Here is a 23,882-nt window from a genome sequence, read left to right as displayed (position 1 = left end):
TTGGACAACTACACCACAACATGGTTAAAAGTCACCACCACATGGTCACCTTGGAAATATGTATATTAAAACTTTGCAAAGAGGTGTAATAGGCTGTGTAGGATTTGTTACTACAAATTTGCAATAAACCCATCTTTACTTAACTTTTCATACCCCCCTTTTTAGTACTGTAGGAGTGTGTTTTAAGTTTATAGTAAGAAAGTTCTCAATGAAATATTTTGTCTCAACAGAATTTAGAATCCAACCAGCGGCGGCGTGACCTCTATCAGGCGATGACGGCTAATATGGAGAGCATGTTTGGATTTTTCCTCTCCCTGTTGGAGGAGAATTATAAGCAATATAAAACAAAAATGAACCAGCAAGATTCTCAAGCTGCATATCAGCACTGTCGAGTGATGCAGGTAAAGTATGTTATTTATGTACATTATTTATATACTGCATACAGTAGACAATTCTTTAGTACAAAATGCTGAATAAGTGTTAACATATTTTGTTAATATATGGACTTGCACTTAAGTTCTCTTGGCTAAGGACGAAAGTTAATAAAACATGCTGTAATAATAATCCCTTGTGGCTGTTTTGTGTATATTTTTTTAAATATTAGTATTTAATGATATAATTTGTAAAATAATATATCATAGTTATTTGTTTATAAATTCTTAGGCAATGTACAATAGTTTACACTTTAAGTAAATGCTGCTAGCACAGCATCCACCTAATCGAAACCACAGCCTGGCGTTGTCCAAATCAAGATGCCAGGGCCATGATTTGGATGAACACTCTTTATTTAATGGAATATTTTTATGGCCCACTGCACAATTGGTACTAAATGCTATTTATTTGGATCATCCATGAATTAGAACGTTCAATTAGAACGATGATAGGAATTTCTATCATCCATTAGAACGTGGTTCTGTAGAGTGAAGACTCACTGCATAGAGGTTTCTTTGCCTTATGTCCTATTTCTTGTTAGAGATGGGTGACAGGGTTCTTGGTGCCATGTTGACATCTTGCTGTACAACAGCACTGCGAGGTGATTGGTGAGGTAAACTTCAATCTGTTCTTCGCGTCAGTCTGTCCTTTGTGTCAGTTGCCGTTAGTGTTCTCTTTTTCTGTCCTGATTTCTGGATTTTCTGGTTGCTGTACAGTACTTTCACATTGTCTCTCACTGCTGTTTAGGGGGTTAGGTATGTTTTCTTGTCTTTTTCTCTGGATGTTTTGGATGTTCTTTGATTATCGTCTTTGATCCATTATGTGCTCTGTCCTGTGCACATGGTGTGCATTTTTGTGCATTGATGGGGTCTAAGATTCTGATTGTCGCCCTGTTTTTCATGTCCCGTGTTACAAGGTCTGCCTTTTCCAAGTCCTCTGGGTGAGAGTTTGGTCTAGCTAACCAGCTGGTTGTACCTATCTTGGGATGTTTGGATGATTGCTACTTTGACAGTTCTCTTTGTTGTTTTGTTCACGGCTGTTAATAAGGGTTGGGGCTTTTGGTAGTCCTGATGATGACCTCTCATTAATTTAATGATGACGGCTGCTCATTAATTGTTGGATGTCCTTCAGTCTTGGTGCTCTAGTATAAACTGGGGAATTTGGTGTGTGTTGCCAATTTTTTGTTCCAGGTCCTTGTCTCCTTCCATTCTTCTCACATGTATCAGGCCAGTCAGTCTAAATCAGATTTTTTGTTTGAATATGCAGCACTGTTATGGGTTCGTATCTTGTGAAGTGCAAGAAAGATGATTGAAACCATCCAGAGATTTGCATTAGTCAGTGATCAAAATAATGATGTCATGAACACAAAATAGGTTAAAGGATCTCAATCTAAGAACATTAGGGGAGAGAAGAACCATAGAGGATAGGCTCACTATATATAAAATATTGAGGTGCTTGATGGAGGAATAGAGCAGTGCAAAAAGAAAATGTTATATGATCACTGGACAGGATTTGACAGTGGGGAAAATGTGCGCATGTTAGTTTAATGGATCAAGAAAGGGAGATAAAGTTATTATGAGGAGAAAGCACTAAGCCAGGTGACAAGAAATTGGAACAAGGGAGAAAACAAGCAAGAGTTGATAGATACCCTACGCTATATCTTAAGTAAGGTGTCTTCAGGTTTTGGTTTCCCCTTTAATTATGTTTTTCTTAGGAAATTTGATGCTATATTTTCAGCCTCCTACTATCTTTTGATTCATTTATTTGTGATTTTTGTGTTGCATTGATTATTTTTGTGTTGCAGGTGGTACTGATGACACTGACAGTTTACGTGGAGTGGGTGTCTGTGCAGTACATATTCTCAGAGGATGGGAAACTCTTACAATCTTTGTGTTTTCTACTGGGCCAGGATACTCTCAAGATGGAAGCTGCAGAATGCCTTTTGCAGGTATGGTTCTCTTAACTGGAGTAAGGTATTATAAATATTACTATAGTGTTTTGAGTTTGATCATTATGCATCACAAATTTTGAAGAAAATCATGAGTTATAATAGCTGAAAATTCTGCCAGTAAATAAATCAGAGGAAATGGGGAAAGATGAAAAACCTTTTTCTCTTTATTAATGGGGAGAGACAAAAAGCATCTTTTGACTGATGCTGCTTCAGAGCAGGAGAGAGGGCTGAAATACTGTAGAGGGAATACAGAGAGCGCACACATGATAAAGCATCTCAATCATTTGGACCGTCTCAAAACTCTCATAAGGTACTCTCTAGAAAGGAGACGAGAGGTATCACATAATATATATACAGTATACATACCCTGTAAATGGAAAATACTGTAGAGCCAAGTCCCAAATTTGCACAATAAAATATCAATATACTGGAGCAAATGATATGTTGGAAATGCAGAATAGAGCTAGTAAAGAGTAGAACCACAATCATGAGGTTATCTTGAGATGATTTTGGGGGCTTAGCATCCCCGCATCCTCCTTTTTGTTACAAACCCCCCCAGGAAGCAGCCTGTAGCAGCTGTCCAGCTCCCAGGTACCTATTTACTGCTAGGTGAATAGGAACATTAGGGTGAAAGAAACATTTTGCCCATTTTGTCTCTGCTTCCACCGGGGATTGAACCCGGAACCTCAGGACTACGAATCTAAAGCGCTGTCCACCCAGCTGTCAGACGCCCCATCATAGGCACAGTTATTGTCACAATTCTCACGCATAGACTCAATCTGAGAACTGTATTAACATCAGAGATCCACAGCTGTTCAGTATCCTCCCAGGAAGGATGAGAAATATTCCTGGAACAAAAGCGGACTTGAAAAAATGTAGAGAGTGTCCTACAAGAACTGCCAGACCGAGGTTGTAGTGAGCCTCCAGGCTGCTCCAAGCATGTCTGTTGGACAAAGGTCTCGCAAGTCAAGCCTGTCCTCAAGCTAGGCTTGGGAAGCAGAAGAACTCTTAGAACCCACTAGGTATAATTAAGGACCAAATATTTTAAAACACATTATTGTCCTTATTGCTAATTGTGTTCAGTTCACCGATCAATTTTGAAAGACTAACGTTTCACACAGAAGTTAGATAACAAAGCAGCACATGCTAGTACAAAGTGAATCTTATCTACACTAATGAATACTAGACTATGTCTTCATATGCGAAATCCTGTCAAACGAGTTCTGCAAAGTTTTGGTGAAAACTACAACCCAACTCTTTTTAATTGTTTAATGGTGCAAATTGGCAGTATTATTTGTATTACTATTTTTATGGTAAAATACAGTAGGGTGGGTGGGTTAATTATGTGCAGAGAATGAGGAGAGGCTGAATCTCTGGGAGGAGATTCCTTGGAGGTAATGGATTCAAAATTACTACATAATTAGTGCTATTATCTACTCTCTATCCATGGTTAGGTTAAGTTAAGTTTACTTTTAGGTTTGGTAAGGCTAGATTTCATTATGTTTGGTATGTTAATACTCTTATCGCAGACGAGGAGTCACAATAACGTGGTTGAAATATGTTGAGCAAACCACACTAGAAAGTGAAGGGACGACGACGTTTTGGTCCATCCTGGACCATTCCCAATCGACTTGAGAATGATCCAGGATGGACTGAAATGTCGTTGTCCCTTCACTTTCTAGTGTGTGGTTTGGTCAACTTAATACTCTTATTGTCTGAAATGTAAAATATAGAATTAGAAAACTAATTCAGTGTACCCTAGAATTTTGCTTACAGAAAACCAAATTCTTCTGTTTCACAGAAAATTTGTTCAGCATTGGCTTTTTATATGTTAAACCAAGGATTTATAATACAATAAATTTATAACTTGAGAATATCCTCTATTTAGGATAAAGGTTCCCTTGTCAGTTTACAAATAGACATCATTGGAAGTGTAAATTACTTTCAGACCATCACAAATATCTAGATAACTATTCAGGTGGTTTGAGAGGGCGGATGGTGTCTCAATGTAATGGATATGCTCTGAGAACAGGTTGCAGGTAAAGTTAGCAGTGTGAAAGTTTCAGGCATCCCACCTTTCATCTACACTGATAAAATACAACTCTACCAATTTTTTTGTCGTTTCTCATGTTAATAAACATTCATTTTCTCCCATCTTTCACCATCCACTTGGGCTGGACGGTAGAGCGACAGTCTCGCTTCGTGCAGGTTGGCGTTCAATCCCCAACCGTCCAATTGATTGGGCACCATTTCTTCCCTCCTTCCTATCCCAAATCCTTATCCTGATCCCTGCTAAGAGCTACATAGTCATAATGGTCTAGTGCTTTTGCCTGATATGTCCGTTCCCTTCCCATCTTTCACATTATTTAGGATAGAATAGTTTAGATACATTAATTTGAGCTGGAGTGGGATTTTAAATATAATTTATAGTGGTTCACACTATGCAGCCAGAAGAATTGACAATCATATCTCCTGACTTGCTCTGGAATGCACAATACATTACTAATAAAATCTTGCTGCAAAACTCCTCCAATTATAAATGTATTCGTTTTGTCAGAAGCGACTTCTAAATGGCATGTATCGTATCCCTGCTTGTTTCTGCTGGTGCTTACCCCTCTCTGTACATTGTCAAATGCACTAATCCTCAGAATGTACTGTATGTGGTTTACTTATTCTCATCTTCTTTAAAAAAAAGTGTTTTTTTCTCTTTCCACTCGCTCATTTTCTCTCATTTTCATCTTTATCATTTCTTCTTTTAATTTCTGCATCTCTTTCTTGTCTCCATGCTCTCTCTCCACTTTCCCTGATTAGCTGTTTTTTCCTAACTCTTATTCTCTATACCTCACTGCTTTCTCTTATTCCTTTCTCACATTCCCTTCCAGCTCCTCACCCCCTCCTGGCTAAAACTCTCATTCCATTATATAATAATCTAGCATGGACTAAGATGTCATCTCTTTCCCCTGTTTATAATGTGTGAGGTTTTGTGTTGATGGTAAGTTGAGTTGCAAGTGAAATATAGGTTAAATTTAATTTATAAAGCTCATTTCTTTTTGGTTTCAGTAATGGATATCCATTTGCACAGATTGTGAACCGCAAGGGCAAACCTGATGATCGGCGTCCATTGCTACTGTTATTTGGAGAGGCTCCCATGTCAGCAGTGTTTAATGCAGCTGACCAAGCAGTTCTGGGCGAACTTAGCGAGCACAACTACCGATTCCTCAAAACACTTACACAGGTAAGAGACAGTTTACTCGAGGTTTCCGGTAGTACAGTAGTGTTGACCAGACCACACACTAGAGGGTGAAGGGACGACGACGTTTCGGTCCGTCCTGGACCATTCTCAAGTCGATTCGACTTGAGAATGGTCCAGGACGGACCGAAACGTCGTCGTCCCTTCACCTTCTAGTGTGTGGTCTGGTCAACATACTTTAGCCACGTTATTGTGACTCATCGCCTGCATACAGTAGTGTTCATTCTCGACTCTCGATTAGAATACCGGGTTCGAATCCCGAGTGGGGACAGAAATGGTTAGGCATGTCTCCTATCGTCTAATGTCTCTGTTCTCCTAGTAGTAAATTGGTACCCAGGAGTTAGTCAGCTTCTTGTGAAAGTATTGTACTTAGAGGAAAGAATGTGTTGTGTGTATACTGTTCTAAAGACTTCAATAGACAATCTGGAAAAGCCACATCACAAAAATAAATGGGTAGGTATGGGTATTTCCTGTTAGAGATGGAAAGAGACTAAGGAAACTTGTTGAGGCCTCCCTAGCCAAAAGTCCTTGCCATTGTCAAAGAAACATTGTCCTTGTTTCAGTTTTTTCTTTCCAGAATAGAGCAATGCAAAGAGTTCTCCTTAACTGGAGTAAGGTATTGTAAATATTACTATAGTGTTTTGAATTGAATAATTACGTATCACAAATTTAGGAAAAAAAATAGTGAGCTTAAAATTTAGCTTAAAATTCTTCCTATAAATAAATCAGAGGAAATGGGAAGGGCAAACCTTTTCATCTCTGTTAGTGGGAAGAGACAAAAATCACCTTTTGACTGCTGCTGCTGCTTCAGAGCAGGAGAAATTGCTGAACTAGAGGGAATACAGAGACACATGTACTGCACACATTGACACGGTAAAGCAGATAAATTATTGGGACTGTCTCAAAGCTCGCAAAATATACTCTCTGCAAAGGAGATGAGAGTTATCACATAGTCGAAGCCATAAATGCCAAAACTCTGCTGGGTTTTAAAATACCGCTGGAAAAGATCAGGGCAGATGGGGACCATTGACAAGCCTCCGGCTTCCTGTCCTTGCCGAGGCCACTAATATTAATGGCTCTCGGGTAAATTCAGGTAAATTAAGGTAAATAATATATACTGTACATGGAAAATACTGGAAAACCAGGTCCAAAATTTGCACAGTAAAATAGCAACATACTGGTGCAAAAGATATGACAGGAAATGCAAAATAAAGCCAGAGAAGAATAGAGGTGCCATTAGCACTATCAGAGAATGCTGTATGAGCATCAGAGGTCCAAGACTGTTCAGTATCCTCCCAGCAAGTATAAGAAGTATTGCTAGAACAAAAGTGGACTTTTTCAAGAAAAAATTAGATATTGTCCTACAAGAAATGATGGATCAGTAAGATTGTAGTGGCTATGTGGGTTTGCAGGCTACTTCAAGCATCAGTCTGTTGGACCAAGAACTTCAAAAAATCCCTTCAGGTAAGATCCAAGTGAGATCTCTCTTGAACACTGTGAGAGGTCAGTTAGTTATGTCCCTTATGTGTAGAGGAAGAATATTGAAAGATCTTGAGCCCTTGATGTTGATAGACTTCTCTCTCAGCATATTTATTGCACCTCTGCTTTTCATCTGGGTTATTTTGCACTTCCTTCCATGCCTCCTGGTCTCATGAGGAGATATTTCCATGTGCAGATTTGTAACTAGTTCCTCTAATATTTTCCAAGTGTAAATTATTATGTAGTAGTCTTCTGACAGCTGCTGTTCTCCTGTCTCAGTGAACAGGCAGGATGCTGGACCCTGCTTGCAGTAGGCCATGAGAAGGTCAAAGACGTCTGGTCAAAGGGTATTGCCCTGAAGTACTAGAGCACAAATTCTGGGGAGCCACTGAGGGGGCCTGCAGAAAAGGGCATTACATTATACTGAATGGTCTATTTTGTTCCAAACTTTCATAGGCATGTTGGAGTTGTTTTGGTCTGTCTTTGGCATGTGGAGGCCCTTCTAACCACTCCTCAAGCCCTGTAGGAAAAACCTATGGGGGAACCAAAAACTTGTTCCACTGGTAGGTTAGGGTGGGATGGCTAGTTCTGCTGACTGTGCTCCTTGACTAGCTCCTTGACTATGCAGTCTGAGTCTCCTGTCTTAGATCTGCTCGGACCAGGTGGTCCTTGAGAGATCTATTTCTCTTCCATGTGATCATAGAAGAATGTCTAGGGAAGTTTATCCAGGAGGGATGTTCCTCGTATGTCTCCTTCATCCAGGACCATACTCGATTCATTTTCTGCTTCAGATGTGTTGCTAAGCCTGGAAAAAACAAAATCGGGAGGATCCATCTCTTATCGTCTTATTTTGGAGTAGGAGGTCCGAGGAGTTGAGCTCGTGCTCGTGTTGTTAGCTTAGTCTGGGCTGTGCGTAGTATCTTGTCTGGATAACCCCTATCCCTGAACACCTCCCAGAGATCCTGTAGCTGGGGCTGCAATGTTTCATCCATGCTGTTTATTCGCTTTATGCGGAGGCCTAGGGAGTATGGCAGTGAAGTCTTCAGAGCTGCTGGGTGGTTTGAATCAAACTTCTAATAGGTATGGAGATTTGTGGGTTTGTAGTACACCTTCGTTTGGAGGCGCCTACTCGTGTGATCAATGAACACTGTTGTATCTAGGAAATTTATTGTTGAACTGTTATGCTCTAATATAAATCTCAAGTTGTCGTGGGCTGTGTTTGCACAGGCAAAGATGTTGCCTGGTCTGTAACATCCGTGTACCTGTTGCTCGCCCGCAAACCTTTACAATTTAAGTTATCTACTGAAACATTTTAATTTGACAATTATTCTACCTAAATTTATGTTGTGCATATTGAGTTGCATTATAGATTTGTCTTACATTTGCATTTCTATTGAAATGCTTTAATTAGTAATTGATTGTAGGTACTGACTGCTCTTGGCTCACAACTGTGCACACTGTGGGGAAAAGAGGCCGGTGTGGGGGAGCCTCCAAACTTTCGCGTCTACCTGGACGCTATGCTAGCCTTTACCCGTCATCCAAGTCTCCACATCTACAACTTCACCAATGGCCTTTGGGGGCACCTCTTTCGTCACGAATATATTCCACAAAGTAAAACGCTGCAAGCTATCTTGCCTTCTTGGATAACAATTGTATCCCGTAAGGTATGTAAAATGTTCTTGGTCATGTGAATAGTTTTGTTTAGGGTCTGTAAAATGTTTATTATAGGCATGGGGAAAAGGATAGCCCTGCTCTATCAATTCAGTCTCATAAGCTTTAGGAGTCTTTTCTTCCATTCTCGCCTTGATTGGAATTATAGTTTTCAAATATGTATTATCAGTTAAGATTTCATATATTTTGTATGCAACGTGTAATACAGATTACTTTAGACCAGTGGTTCTCGATGGACTCGAATGGCCTATTTTCTAATAATCAAAAGACCTGCAACCCCCCCTTACTTTCATAATTGAAAAAATTGCCTAATCAGGATATTCGCCTGACTTCCAAATTTTTGATGATTCAGATATACAAGTACCATACTGTACTCAGAATTAAGGTTCCATGACTCCAGAAAACATTTCATGACCCACCAGTTCGGAACAACTGCTGTAGTTCTTCAAAAATGTTGAGAACTTGTAGCTAACCACTTTATTTAGTTGATGTATTTGAGCTTGAAGGCAATAAATGCATTGTTATAGGCATTCCTTCCTTCCTTCTAAGTCACTGGAGAAAGTATTCAGGAAGAGATGCACATTTCATCTATTTGTATACTTCAGTCATGTTCTCTTACCTTTTTGTCTTTCTACAGAATGTAAATTAAGTTTTTGTAATAACCACCCACCCAAGTGACCCACTCACCCACCCAAGTGACCTACTCGCCCACCCAAGTGACCTACTCGCCCACCCAAATGACCCACTCACTCGCCCAAGTGACCCACTTACCCACCCACCCAAGTGACCCACTCACCCACATAACCTGTCATGCACCTAGGTACTATTCCTCTCTCTTCCTCCTCCTCTCAGCGGACATGTTTGATTATGAAAAATGCACAACTTGGGGGACATGACTACCAAAATTGATCAGTTCCAGCTGAGAAATGTCTTGTTTCCTCCATTATATTTGCAGGTAATGAAACATGGCTACCCTTCCAAGAATGATTCTGAGAGCTGTCAGTATTCACGCCTTGATTTTGATAGTGACGAGGAGTACTCATATTTCTTCTATAAGGTTAGTGAGTTGTAATGTAACTTTGGTATTGTCAATGTGATGTTCCCAAGAGGATAGTCAACATGGAGATGAGGTTGAGAAGCATAAAAGATGGCTCCGTTGCAGTTGTTGTACTCACCTAGTTGTGCTTGCGGGGGTTGAGCTCTGGCTCATTGGTCCCAGTGTTGCTGAAGGGATGCTTAACCCTATAACGTTCAGTTAGCATTGAAGGTGCCACTCTGCCTGTGGCTCTCAAATAAAAAGTACTACTAATAATTTCTTATAAAACAATATATTTGTATACAAAAATTAAGGAAAATTTGAAAATCTCAAAAGGGATAATATAATATTTGTATGATTTATGTTGACTTTATTTCATCCATATAGATGTATTATAACCATAATATCATTTGTATAAAAACATTGCGATAACTGAAAATTGGGATTTTTCCCAATTTTTTATCGCATTTGCCCTGGAATTAACGAATAACGATAACTGCACTTTAAAGGTTAATTAACATTTATTAAACATTTGTAATTACTTGTAATTAACATTTCAGTTAATATACTATACTATCAATTATACTGAATTGCCTTTCTTATGTCAGACATATTCGTCATACTTTGCATGCTACGTAGTCTTCCTGGCTTGGCGTCTTCTTTTGATAATTACTCATCACATTTTACAAAATGCTTTGTTCAGTAAAGGTTTTGTTCACATTTTTTTCCCCAGGTTCGTTCAGAGACCCTGGAGACAATTAAGATGGCTTCACTATTAGCACCGGAGACCATGTATGCATTTGTAGAGGAGTGGCTCACTGGGCATGTTCAAAGAGCTGTGAACACAGGGAACGTTTCAGAGAAGCAGCTTTGTAATCTCTTCTCGCCATCATACCTGGAATGGGAGGCCTTATCTCAGGTAAATTTGATCTGAATTTACAAATGAGATAGGTTTTGATATTAAACTACAGTACAGTATGTAAATTTAAAAAAAAACATCTTGTGAAAATGGGGATGATGCCAGTCACATAAGACAATAGTGATCTTTTACAGTTCAGCCTTAGCTACATTTTCACTCTCCTACTTTCTTCTGGTGGGTCCACTCTGTATCTTCCCTGAGCTACCCACTTTGAGCCCTCCAAACCCAGGCACCACACCAGGCTCCAATGAATCATGAAAGGGGGGGGGGGTGCAAGATTAATCATATTGCCGAAGTGAAAAAATGTGTCAGAAAAGTAGCCCACTAAAACAAGTGACTGAATGGACATTTGCAACTCCTTATTTGAACTACTATATATGAACCCATCTCCCTGTTTAGATACTACTTTTTATAACTATGTGGACTATCGTACATACATAGACGTAATGGACAATGAAATAGTAGAATTTGGTACTATTCACTTTATAAGAGCTTGCAAAAATAAAGCTAAAACCAAAGTTAAATATTACTTGGTCTAGTGTAGCACATATGTGTACTGTGTACACTCAAATAGCATGTATTAGGCCTAGGAAGGTTAGGTTAAGTTTTATTTGTGACAATACTAAAACGTTTCCAGTTTGTGCAAATTCAATAGTACCGATTTCTACTTTCTAATTGCCTTTTACGTCAATATGTGTACGATGGTCCTCATCCTTACTTTAAATACTATCTAAACAGGAGAAAGGATGGGTGTTTCATTACATTAAACACTGGTTTTGTGGAAGGGCTTCCCTCTGTGTTTCCCTGAGCAATCTAACCACAGAGAAGAAAACAACTAGTGGACTGTACTGGGAGGGGAGCAGAAGACATGAACCTGAACCTAAGTTCAGGTTAGGTTGAGTACTACTTGAGTACTGTTTGGGTTAAGTACTACTGTACTTAAGTACTAGTGTAGTACTTAAATACTACTGTATTGAGACTACTTGAGTTAAGTTGAGTAACTTGAGTACTGTTTGGTCCTCACTTTCCCTTTCAGAGCAGAAGAGGTTTCTGAAATCAGAGGTATCAAATAATATACACAGTACATGGTAGATACTAGAAGGCCTGGTCTCAAATTTGCACAGTAGAATAACAACATACTGGAGCAAAAGATACAGAAGGAAAAGCAGAATAGAACCAGGGAGGAGCAAAGATGCCATAGGCACCATCAGAAGCACTATATGAACATCAGAGGTCAATGGCTGTTCAGTACTCTCTTAGCAAGCATTAGAAATAATGCTGGAACAAAGGTGGATTTCTTCAAAGAGTAGTTTGATTGTTCCTGCAAGAAGTACTAGATCAACCAGGTTTTAGTGGATATGTGGACTTAGGGGCTGTTCTTTGCAAAAGCCTGTTGGACCAAGTTATCACAAATTGTGCCTGGCCCCAGTCCGGGCTTGGGAAGTAGGAACCTCCACCAGGTAAGGCAGTGCACCACCACCAATAGTGGTAGGGGTCAGCCATATGGCTTGTGTTCAATAATCTACAATAGACTACATAACAAGTGACCATGAAAGGCCAGGTGGTAAGAATTGCAGAAAGAGCAGTCATAGAAGCGTTGCAGAGAATGGAAACCAAGCCCTAAGGTGAAACTTCAGTAAATTCTGACTGAAAAGTGTGCATTGGAACTAGAGATTTACAAAAGTGAGGTTTCACCGCAACTTAAAGCCTGAGTTTTCCCTCTTATATTTTATGAAGTGAATGCCTTAAATATTACTCAACATTGTTCATGTTGTTCACATTGTAATTGGTAAGGGCTCTTTATACTAGTATTACAGTACCTGTAAATAGCTGTAACAGTAGTAATGTTGTTTGATTTCAAATACTGTACTGTACTGTTGGTTGTGTTCCATAACAAAATTATTTCCACCAGGTTGTGGAGAGCGTGATGAGCCGTGTAATGAAGAGTGAAGGATGCATGCCCAATGCCGAGAGTGGTCTGCAGCTGTTGCGTCTCTGTTTATCCTACGAGACAACTGATCCTCTTATACTGTCAACTTTGCTTTCATGCATTTCGGGCTTGTTTGTCTTCATAAGACTGGTACCCAGTGTGCTCTCTGATGTTCTAAATAAGATCTTCTCAGCCTTAACCTTCTCCCTACCTGGACAAACAAAGGATTCACGAAGTAGAGCAGTGAAAAATGTTAGAAGACATGGTTGCTCTTTGATGGTTAAAATTGCTCGTGGATATCCTGATATTCTCCTTGAAGCGTTTGATTTTATTAATGGTGTTGTTGATAGTTTGAGCCATAATAAACAAGAGCTGTCACAGATGGAAAAGGTGACTTTACAAGAAGCGCTTATGATAATTAATAATAATTTTTATGACTTTGATAAGCAGAGCTCTTTTCTTTGTAAAGTTTTGAGTCCTGTGTCTGTTATTTGGATTGGTATGAAACAGCCATTTAGCTCTCCATTAGATTTCATGTCATTTGTGGGTTTAGATAAGGCTCCAGTAGAGCCCAGTGAGAATGATGTTAACGGACAGAACAGAGCTCAAATCATATACTGTGTTAATTTAACATTAGCTGTGATAAAACGGTCTGAGTTTCCTTTAGACCCTGATAAAGCAGAACGTGGGGGATTTGTCCTTGAACGTTCAGAAAATGGAGCACTAATGTGCCGTAATCCTGCCACACCGCATGTAATGCCCCTCTTCCATCAACTGTTTTGCCTGCTGCGGCTCTTCAATAGTCTTTGGCATCCAGAAGCACTGGCATGTGTTTCACCAGGGTATGCCAAAGCCCACAACCTGCCGGATGCTGAGAAAAACAATATTTTGGGGCTTGCCACTTCAAATGTTGCTGATCCCTGTATTGACTCTCCCAAGGTAACTATGCAGTGTAGTATTTTTGTAAGTTTTATTACTATTCAACCTTCTCTCAACAAATTATTGATCTACTTTTATTTTTAATTTTTAATTGATTCTCATATAACATTACTTATTTTTAACCAGTTCCTAATACACTAGAACAGTATTTCTGAGAAAGGCCAGTAGCTCTCTTGAACTATAGCATTTCCTTTGAGACCAGGTCCCAGGTGACTTTGAACTCTCTCAAAATAAATAATCTTACAAGTTTATTTTGTCTCATAGTTCAGTGGCAAGGAGCACAATTGAGAGCATATCTCATTCCACCAGTGAGAATAAAACTGCCCACTGTGAGACAAAAGAACATTTCACACCACTTGACACCCCCTCCAAATGATCACTCTATCTTTAAGATAGTCAGGAATCTTTCTGAAAGTTCAGAACAGGCAACCATTAAGTTGCACCAATTAAGACTGCCGAGTCAGGGGAAGGTGGCAACAATTATGTTTCTGCTTGGTTCTTTGCAGGGATCGGTTAAGGTTAACTGATTGTTCTCGAGATGAGTGGTTATTCCTAAGGCCGTGTCACTGCACAGGGGGTTCCATGCTTTAGTGGTCACTTCATGGCATGATATCTAGTTGTTGACCAGACCACACACTAGAAATTGAAGGGACGACGACGTTTCGGTCCGTCCTGGACCATTCTCACAATCGACTTGAGAATGGTCCAGGACGGACCGAAACGTCGTCGTCCCTTCAATTTCTAGTGTGTGGTCTGGTCAACATACTTCAGCCACGTTATTGTGACTCATCGCCTGCATATGATATGTAGTTGTTTTATATGTCTAAACTTTGCAGTCTGCTTTAGCATGGTTTCAGAGTTCTTTCCTGGTATTGACTGAGAGGACCAATGGCCATTAGAGATATCTCTGAGGCTTCCCATCCTTGCCATATTCCGACCTTCCTCATGGAATTTACCAGAATATTTCTCTTGGTGTGTCTTGTAAATGAGCTGCGTGGCTGGCTGTAGCTCGAAATTGGGCTGCCATCTGGTGTGCAGAAATGTTACTAAGTGGTGGTTTTGCCACATTAACAAATCACTTTCTTGTGATTTTTTTTGCTTGGTTGTTTGATGATCTCTAATTTTCCGGGGTTCCCTAAGGTACATTGAAGGGGGTCAAATTCTGGTACTGGTTCCCCTCTAGTCACTCGTAGTGTACTGGAGGTTTAATGTGTTTCCAAATTCTTGAATGTTTCTAGGTTGTGGCAGCTGTCAGGGGGCCTGACAGCTGAGTGGACAGAGCTCTGGATTCGTAGTCCTGAGGTTCGAGGTTTGATCCCTGGTGGAGGTGGAAACAAATGGGGAGAGCTTCTTTCATCCTAATATGCCTGTTCACTTAGCAGTAAATAGGTACCTGGGAGTTAGACAGCTGCTGCGAGCTGTTTCCTGAGGGTATGTAACAAAAAGGAGGCCTAGTCGAGGACCGGGCCGTGGGGACACTAAGTCCCGAAATCATCTCAAGATAACCCCAAGATCATAGGGCAACTGAGGGTTCCCCCTTTCCCCCAAATAACATTAAATGATGGATTTTTTAATTTCCTTCCACATTCAGTAGCATCATAGTAAACTGGTACCGCTGTTAGTAAAATAGTCACAGCTCGCTATCCACACACCCATTGTAAAGGCTAGGTGTATAGTACTCATTGTAAATTGGCAGTGTCAACTCATTCATTCCCTTCTAACCTGCTTCCATTTAGTCCTGTGTATAGATTCTCCTTGCGTATAGTTTACGTACGTGTTGTTTCATTACGCACACCCATCATGCCCACTCATATTCTTAAGTCTTCCTCTTCTCAACTTTACTCAAGTGTTCTGTACTACACTGTCATTGTACATTTGCTTAACAAGTTAGTAAATGAACACACAATTGCATTATTATACTATTATGTAATTCACCTGCAGCATAGAACTTCAATATTTATATTCACATTTTATATTTGCAGGATCCTTCCTTAAGGAATAATGTACTTTGGTCTAATATGTTTTGTTATCGTCATTCAAGGTTCAACAGCCTCTTGAGCGAATGCAGTATTTCCTGTCCATGATGCATGATAATTGTTACCACATCCTGGGCAATGCTGGAATGTCATTGGGGTTGCAGTTTTACCAACACACACACCTCGCTGAGTACCTGATACATTCGTCTCTAGCAAACCTGCATCTCATCCCTGACTACCGTCTCCGCCCAATCATCCGCACCTTCCTCAAGCCATTTATCCAGTGCTGCCCCCCTCAGTGCTACCAAACGGTGTTGCTGCCCATCTTGAAACATCTGTGTCCATACAGTGAGTAGGTTTGTCTTAATTGCACTTTTAGAGATAGTTTGTTATTGTTGGTCATTTGAACTCTTAGTGCTAAATTTTGATTTAATATTGGAGTAATTATATGCATTGTATATTAGTATATAGTACTAATGGCAGAAGAATAATACAAACTTTGAGGAAAAATATGAAATGTGGGTCTTTAGCCAGGCAAGTATGACAGTCACCAAGTTCGACCATCTACCAAGTCACTTAAATAGAGCAGACACCATATTTTGGTTCACCAAGACATTGCCCATCTGCTAATTCGTTCAGGCCCCATGGCAATAAAGATCTATTCAAATGTAAAAAATTTAAAAACATTTCAAGGCTGGCTTGTTTGCTGCTTTTTAGTCAAAAATTTCAATATCAATATTGTAATGAATTGTTAAGCAAGCCTTTTCAGGACACTCCTCAGCTCAAGCACTGGCCATTACTGGTCATATTAGCTCATGCCAGGCCTGAGAGAGACTTTGCTTACTGGGCATAAGGGCCCATAATCTCATTGCCACAAGGTGGGGAGCAAATGAGGATCGGATAGCAACCAACCACTGAGGTCAACTGTCCTTAAATCCTAAAAAAAAAAAAAAAGTTACATACTCAAACACCCTCTGAGAAATATTTTGTAACATACCGGTCAACATAACATAACACATAACGACATAACGACGTAACATAGGGAGCCGGTCGGCCGAGCGAACAGCACGCTGGACTTGTGATCCTGTGGTCCCGGGTTCGATCCCGGGCGCCGGCGAGAAACAATGGGCAGAGTTTCTTTCACCCTATGCCCCTGTTACCTAGCAGTAAAATAGGTACCTGGGTGTTAGTCAGCTGTCACAGGCTGCTTCCTGGGGGTGGAGGCCTGGTCGAGGACCGGGCCGCGGGGACACTAAAGCCCCGAAATCATCTCAAGATAACCTCAAGATAACCTCAAGATACCAAAGGATCAAGGCAAATGTGTGACAAGTAATGTAAATGAGGGTAGACATATAATATCTTATTTCTGAATGAACCAATAAATGACTTGAGTAAAAGTAGTGTATACCTAATTATCTGCATGTTTTGAGGAGGAAGGTGGTAACCACTGTCCAGGTACAATCCAGGTGCTGATAAGCTTGCTATCAGGAAACTGCCATCTCTCCTCTTCATTCTTTACACATATTCAACTCATAACCTAATATACAGCACAAACTTTAGTATATAAATACAGTAGTTAGCAATGCAATGAATAAAGTCGCAAATTTGTATCATAAACAAGAGAGGGAGTGTTGGTTATTGCCCGAGTCACTTAATATTTACAATTACTCTGGGCCAAATAAATGTTTCTACGCTATTCCATCCTAAATAATGTGAAGATTAGAGAAATAAAATGTTTATTAATACAAGAATCTATTAAAAACTTGAGAAGCTGTGTGTTGAGCAGTGTAGGTTATAGACCTCCCTTGACACCCTCTCTTCATGCAACTGGATTTCTGCCCGAGTGGATGTCCAGTAGCTGGTTAAACGGTGTTTGACTTTATATAAATAAATCTTTTTAAAGGTAATTTTTTAGCTAGATTAAAAAATCTCCAGTATCTCCCTAATGCTAGTGTGACCCATAAGAGATGTTTGAATAGTTACCTGCTGCTCAAATACAGAATGTTGGCTTGCCTTTACTAAAAGGGTTCTATCCATGAGATCAGCAAGATCTTCTAGCTTTAAAGAGTAACAAGGGCCTGCTCGGAAGGCAACTTTTTGAATACTGTGTACTCGTTATGATGGAAAATCTTACCAAGCCATAGAAGACTGGTGGATACCTTCCTCAAATCAACCTCATAAGAGCAGGCCACATCCATCTTTCTACCTTGTTGTAGTTCTGTATTTAAATTATTGCCGTAACAATACATTTTCTCCACAGTGTTGGAAAGGTTAAGTACTCGATGGGGTCATCTAACAAGTCTAATAGAGAGTGGTTCCTATGAGGAGGAAAACACAGACACTCAGGAAATGCTAGAAGACCTCCTCATACGTATGTTGACCAGAGAGTTTGTTGATGTAAGTCCCTATTAAGATTTATTTATATCTTCATTGTTCTTTGCATTTTGAAAGACAAACTAATTTATTTGTTCCTTCATTGCTTTTTGAAGTTTGAATAGCAAATTGCCTATGGAATTAATTAACAAATTAGTTGATCTATAGACTTTCATTTTCTTGAATTACTGTGAAGAAATCCATCTCTGAGGTAAGCCCTGTCGCCTTTCTTAAGGTTTCATGGAGCCTCCGAGGCTCACCCAGAAAGAATGGTAATATTTTAAGAAAATATAATCATGTACAGTAATTACAAATGTTAACATGCTCTTGCAGTTGTTAAAGATAGTGTTAATCGGAGGTCCCCGTGGAGGATGGCAGGACTCTCCAGATGGCATGGAAGCAGAAATGGAGGTTCCTACACCTGCGGTCCCTTCGGTTAATGAGTCTCTCTCTGAATTGGGGAAGCTTGTTTTGGGTTGTGACATCATCTGCCAAGCCATAGTGACGACACTTCTCAAGTAAGTCTCGATCTTTCCTTGGGTAAGCTACACTTGAAGGCATATTTTTGTGTACCAAATGCTTTCTACCAGGTAAATATTTTCACTATTTTGTGGAATTCATATTAGGCTGGGACAATCATGAATATACAATTAGAACATTTTACTGTTGTGTGCAACATGTTCTATATTACTGTTCTTGAGCAAATTGAGGAGAAAATTACAGAAAAGGGGAAAAAGTTATAATCCATTTGTTATTATACTGTTATAATGATTAATTATAAATATGAAAAAGCATTGTTTTTGTTATTGTAAATGTAAAAACCAAAAATGAGAAGACAATACAAATCAATGTTAAACAAAAGTAGGGCAGATTCGTTTAATTTTGTGACTAAAATGCTGTACATTCCATTTCGTGGTAACTCTGTGTACATAATTTTGTATTTGAAAATATTGGTGAAAATAAGAATGGCGATTATTTGCGTAATGTAGACAAGTTGAAAATTTGGTGTGTGTGTGTGTGGGGGTGAAATCTGTTTAAAAGTGGCCTAAGATACAGTACAAGTATAATTATGGTAGTGAAGAGATGGAAATTCTGTGTATGTGAAATAAATATGAATTGTAATGTGGTGGAAGTGGTCAGTCAGGTTAAATTCCTGGAAGAAGGAGAAAGAAAGTAGCTACCATAATAAAAGAGAGAATATGGCTGACATAATAAGAGAAAGAAAATGGCTGGCATAATATGAGAGACGATGACTGGTACAATAAAAGAAAATGGCTGGCATAATAAGAAAGAAAATGCTGGCATCATAAGAGAGAGAAAAATGCTGTGCCTATTAGTGGTTTTAGGCATAGTATATACTAGCTTTATCTAGTAATCCAACATTGTTTGTAACTCATTTTTGTATGTATGTACTTTTACCTGAATTATTATTATTATTATTATTATTATTATTATTATTATTATTATAATAATAATAAGAGAGAAAGGAAATGGCTGGCATCATATGAGAACAAAAATGGCTGGTACCATTAAAGATTTAGCTAGGAAAAACAAGACAGGAACAGGTTTAGCCAGAAGTCTGCATGCAGTTATCTGTCCTGTTTGCTTTTTGTTTACTGGTACAGTAATTATTGTTTTCAGAGTGTTGTGGTGGCAAGACAGTGGAGCTTGTTTGAAAGCAGTAGGTGTGGTGGTCCATGCGTTACGTTGGCTAGTGGGGGAAGGACAACACTTGAGTCCAGAAGCAGTGCGGCAGGTGATGCTGGCGATTCTACAAGGGCTACACACCCACGGTCAGCACGATGCAAACCAGAGTGCCTTACTTTCTCTTGGGCTGGCCACTTATGAGATGTTTAGGCCTCACTTTCCAAACATCAGAGAGGTAAGTTTACTGTTGATTAAGTGCGGTATTCCGTGTGGGAATACCTTTCGGTTTTCACAGGGTTATTTTATTTGTTCTTACTTTTTTCAGGTGGTGTCCGTGCCGTATTAAAATAACTTTATGTATTGACTTGAACCTTTTGTATATTTGTACGGTGGTGCAAGAAAGTCCTTATTGCTGTTAGGTTAATTAGCCACCATTGTGGAAAATTGAATGCAATTTGATCTTATTGTTGAGGAAGTTTGAGCTTAAATGATATCTCAAACATTTTGTCTAGCTAATATCTTTTATCTTTGTTTTCATTATTTAGGCTTAGAACCATACATATGCAAGCATTAAACTGTATCTCACAATCTTTTGTCCATTTTAAAATCCTGTCTAAATTGTTTTTAGCAGCTTTTAGTTTTCTAAATTTATTTCCGTTCTTAATTTGTCATCTGCAAATATGTAAATAATGCTATTCAGTCATATGTCTAAATAGTTTATACTGTGTGTGTTTTTTTTTTTTTTTTTATATATATATATATATATATATATATGTCGTACCTAGTAGCCAGAACGCACTTCTCAGCCTACTATGCAAGGCCCGATTTGCCTAATAAGCCAAGTTTTCCTGAATTGTTTTTCGACAACCTAACCTACCTAACCTAACTTTTTCGGCTACCTAACCGAACCTAACCTATAAAGATAGGTTAGGTTAGATAGCGAGCGCGCGAGAGAGAGAGAGAGAGCGAGCGCGTGCGCGAGGTAACAGGGGCATCAGGGTGAATGAAACATTTTGCCCATTTGTCTCCGCCTCCAGCAGGAATCGAACCCGGAACCTCAGGACTACGACTCTGAAGCGCTGTCCACCCAGCTGTCAGGCACCCAAACTAAACAAACTGAACATCGACCATAACTAAACAGCCATTCCAACACTCACCAAATTTGGCTACTGTTGATGCAAATAGTTTTAACTACTGAAACTTAAATAGATAAACGTAGTTGCCATAACGTGTAGTCTTTTTATGGATGCGAGTCTTATTTTACTCAGCGTCACCTCTTTCTCTTATTATATCTGAACCATCGGAAATGAATCCGAGGTGCTGTGGCCCCATAACTTGTAGCTGTTTTGCACTGCTCTTCTAAATGTTTATGCAAAGAAAGTTTTATTGCAAATCGTGTTTTCTTGGGTAATCATATTCGGTCTGTAACAGGTCCTTGTTGAACTTCCCGGTGTGTGCGCTGATGATGTCCAACGTTTTGAAGAGAAGCTTCTGAATCCCACGCAGAATCCTAATACAAAGAACACCAAGGTGGAGAAAATTAAGAAAGATTTGTTTAAGAAGCTGGTTATTGAGGTAAAAATTGTATTTTTTCTTTTTATAGTTTATTACAGTAGGTATATCTGGTAGGTATACACTTACTATTTTGTTGTACTGTATTTGTTATGGAGAAAAATTTACAATTAAGTAAATATTAAAGTAAAGTAAGTAAATATTAAAAAAATATTATATTATATTTTAATATCATTAAAATATTCCTCTTGATTTAACAAGTGATTAACAAGTGATACGTGGCTATCATCTGCTCCGGTTTTTCAATAGTGTGCTATTACTTACTGTTAGTCATAAATTGTTGGTAATATTTTAAGTAATTTTGAGAGTTAAGTCCAATAATGGTCATCTACTGTTTAGTACAAACAGTAAGTGGGGTACATCAGGAACCACAAAGTTGACTGTAATGAACAATAGGAGGCCATATATGTTAAATTATTCTCTATATTCATTGGGATTTTGCTCTTGCATTGGAAGCTGTCTTGGTTGACCAGTCTGATTTGTTAATTGGATCCGAGTCCCTCAGTATTTTATAGAAAATCTGAAGGAAAAGAAAGGTTTAGCTGTGGAAAAGTCAATGGGCCTGGTTTAAAAAAGAAAATATGGCTAGTTTTTAATTTTGATGGTCTTACTCAATCAGAATTACAGTATATCATAGAAAATGTCAACCATAAGAAACTGTTTGCGCCCTTGAAATTAAGTTGGCACATTTTGGGAAGAAAATCATAGGGCTAGTTTAATTTCGGAAGCAGTGAGTTTCACCCGGTGGAATATAGAGTTTGGCTTGGTAGAAGGAAATGTTATTCTAAAAACAGATTTAAATGTAAACATTAATTGAATCTGGCTCACTCCATATTTCCTTGAAAATCTTGAGCAAAAGAAAGTTTTTAGCATGGGAAAGTGCACGGTCCTGGTTCATTTACACAGCTAGGTTATATCCTTACTCTTGAAAAATATAGTTTTGCAGCTCGGGTATGAAAAATGTTTGGGATGATGGTAAAATTTCTGATAAATGAAATTTCTGATGGTAAAATTTTTATATTTTTTTTTTATTTTGTTTTATTGATGCTTAGCATTAAAAAGTAAAAGTACTGTACTTGGATTCCTTTATCCTTCAGCTGATTTTTTTTCAGATTGTTGGCCGTAATGTGGGACAGGCTTTCAAGAAGGAAGTCCATATGAACAATCTTCCTCCAATGTTCAAAATCCCTCGTCCAAAGCAACCTCGTGTTGATGATACTGATGCCGACATTGGATTATGCACTTTATTCGGATCAGACGCCCAAGATGCTAATGGACATCAGGTTGTCCCTACATCATTGTAATAAGGAAAATATTTTATGAACTAACTGCTAATCTGGCAGTTAAAGGAACCATGCTAATTGCTGCTGGACCAGAAGGCTTAATTTTCTATATACACCAATGGGACCCTGTTGTGGTCGGTAGATGTCGTGAGGTTATTCAGAAAAGCAGTATGTTGCTAAAGCTTGAGAATGCAACTTTTTTTGTGGGAAAAAACAAACTTATACATGGAGAATGTTGGAAGTACTGTATGAATGAAAGCTGAAGGAAATTGCCATACTTTTGCAATAAGTAGACTATCATGCAAAATTTTTCAGCTGGCTAAATCTGTCGCAAAGAGAATGGAGTACATGCACATTTTTTTCTAAATGAAGTAGTTGCGCTGCGTGATGTGCTGGGTGGTGGACTTGAAGAGTTTGCAATAATTGACTGCATTTATATATATATATATATGAAGAGATGACTAGGGAATATATGATATTTTAGATCTTTGGTGGGAATATTATTTTTTTTTTACCAGAGATTATAGTCTGGTTTTAATCATTTGTCTTTGTTAATATATATATATACTGTATATATATATAGTGTGCATTTTAACAATTTCGGGCTCTGGGCGAGCGAGCACCCCCACTATCCCTGCTGGTTTTGGACCTTTCACGGGAGCGTGCCATAATACTGAAAAGTGTGTACTCTTTTCAACTTTGTCACCTCAATTCTCATCCTAGGTTTTTCAATTTTGTATCATTGTGTTAGCAATAGAATGCTCTACAGGATTAAAAGCATATAAACTCCAAAAGCCTGGCTTACCACCCGCAGCATACAGAGAAAGTGAAAGTGAGTTACCCGGGAGTGCATAAGAGCAATAAAATGTGTACATTCTTTTCACTTTGGTCACCTCAGTTCTCATCCTAGGTCTTTCATTTTGGTATCAATGTGTTCGCAATAGAATTCCCAACAGGAGTATATGCATTTAATGTCAAAAACCGCAGCATGCTCCACCTGCTGACAAGATGAAAGTGAGCCAAGGTTATCCGCAAGAGTTGTTGTTTTAGATTCAGCTACTCAGAACAAAGGTTCCAAGTAGCACGGGCTATGGTGAGCCCGTAGTGAACTTAACTGGCACAGGAGCGAAGCTGTGTATGTCCACAAGAGAGCATTGCGCCGCCACAAGGCGTGCCCGGCATTACATTACAGAGCACGGTAATACTGAAAAGTGTACTGTATACTCTTTTCAACTTTGTCATTTTAATTTTCGTCCTAGGTTTTTCAATTTGGTATCAAAGTGTTCGCAATAGAATTCTCTACAGGACTAATTGCATATAAAGCCGCCACAAACAGAGAAAGTGAGAGCATGTTATCCGGGAGCACGCAAGAGCAATAAAATGTGTACACACTCTTCACTTTGGTCACCTCAATTCTTGTCCTA

The 23,882-nt window shown here is 39.0% G+C and overlaps 1 protein-coding gene across 2 annotated transcripts in view; it reads left to right on the top strand.

Moving 5' to 3' along the window:
• Positions 1–23,249, top strand: part of Ranbp21 (exportin-5-like protein Ranbp21) — a 28,873-nt gene extending 5,624 nt beyond the window's left edge. The window contains exons 6-18 of one of the 2 annotated variants that reach the window (XM_045750865.2): positions 231–401; positions 2,237–2,380; positions 5,466–5,618; positions 8,537–8,776; positions 9,739–9,840; positions 10,553–10,738; positions 12,651–13,607; positions 15,649–15,931; positions 17,844–17,980; positions 18,290–18,474; positions 19,598–19,838; positions 21,035–21,178; positions 22,288–23,249. In XM_045750865.2, the coding sequence (XP_045606821.1) occupies positions 231–401; positions 2,237–2,380; positions 5,466–5,618; positions 8,537–8,776; positions 9,739–9,840; positions 10,553–10,738; positions 12,651–13,607; positions 15,649–15,931; positions 17,844–17,980; positions 18,290–18,474; positions 19,598–19,838; positions 21,035–21,178; positions 22,288–22,479 (3,135 nt within the window). In that variant the 3' untranslated portion in view covers positions 22,480–23,249. Of the gene's footprint in view, positions 1–230; positions 402–2,236; positions 2,381–5,443; positions 5,619–8,536; positions 8,777–9,738; positions 9,841–10,552; positions 10,739–12,650; positions 13,608–15,648; positions 15,932–17,843; positions 17,981–18,289; positions 18,475–19,597; positions 19,839–21,034; positions 21,179–22,287 lie in introns of those variants that run through there. The other variant, XM_045750869.2, reaches the window with a different exon arrangement.
• The last annotated feature ends 633 nt before the right edge of the window (positions 23,250–23,882 follow it).

This window comes from Procambarus clarkii, chromosome 52 (assembly GCF_040958095.1).
Source record: "Procambarus clarkii isolate CNS0578487 chromosome 52, FALCON_Pclarkii_2.0, whole genome shotgun sequence".
NCBI classification, from domain to species: Eukaryota; Metazoa; Arthropoda; class Malacostraca; order Decapoda; family Cambaridae; genus Procambarus; species Procambarus clarkii.
This window is presented reverse-complemented; position numbering and strand designations above follow the sequence as displayed.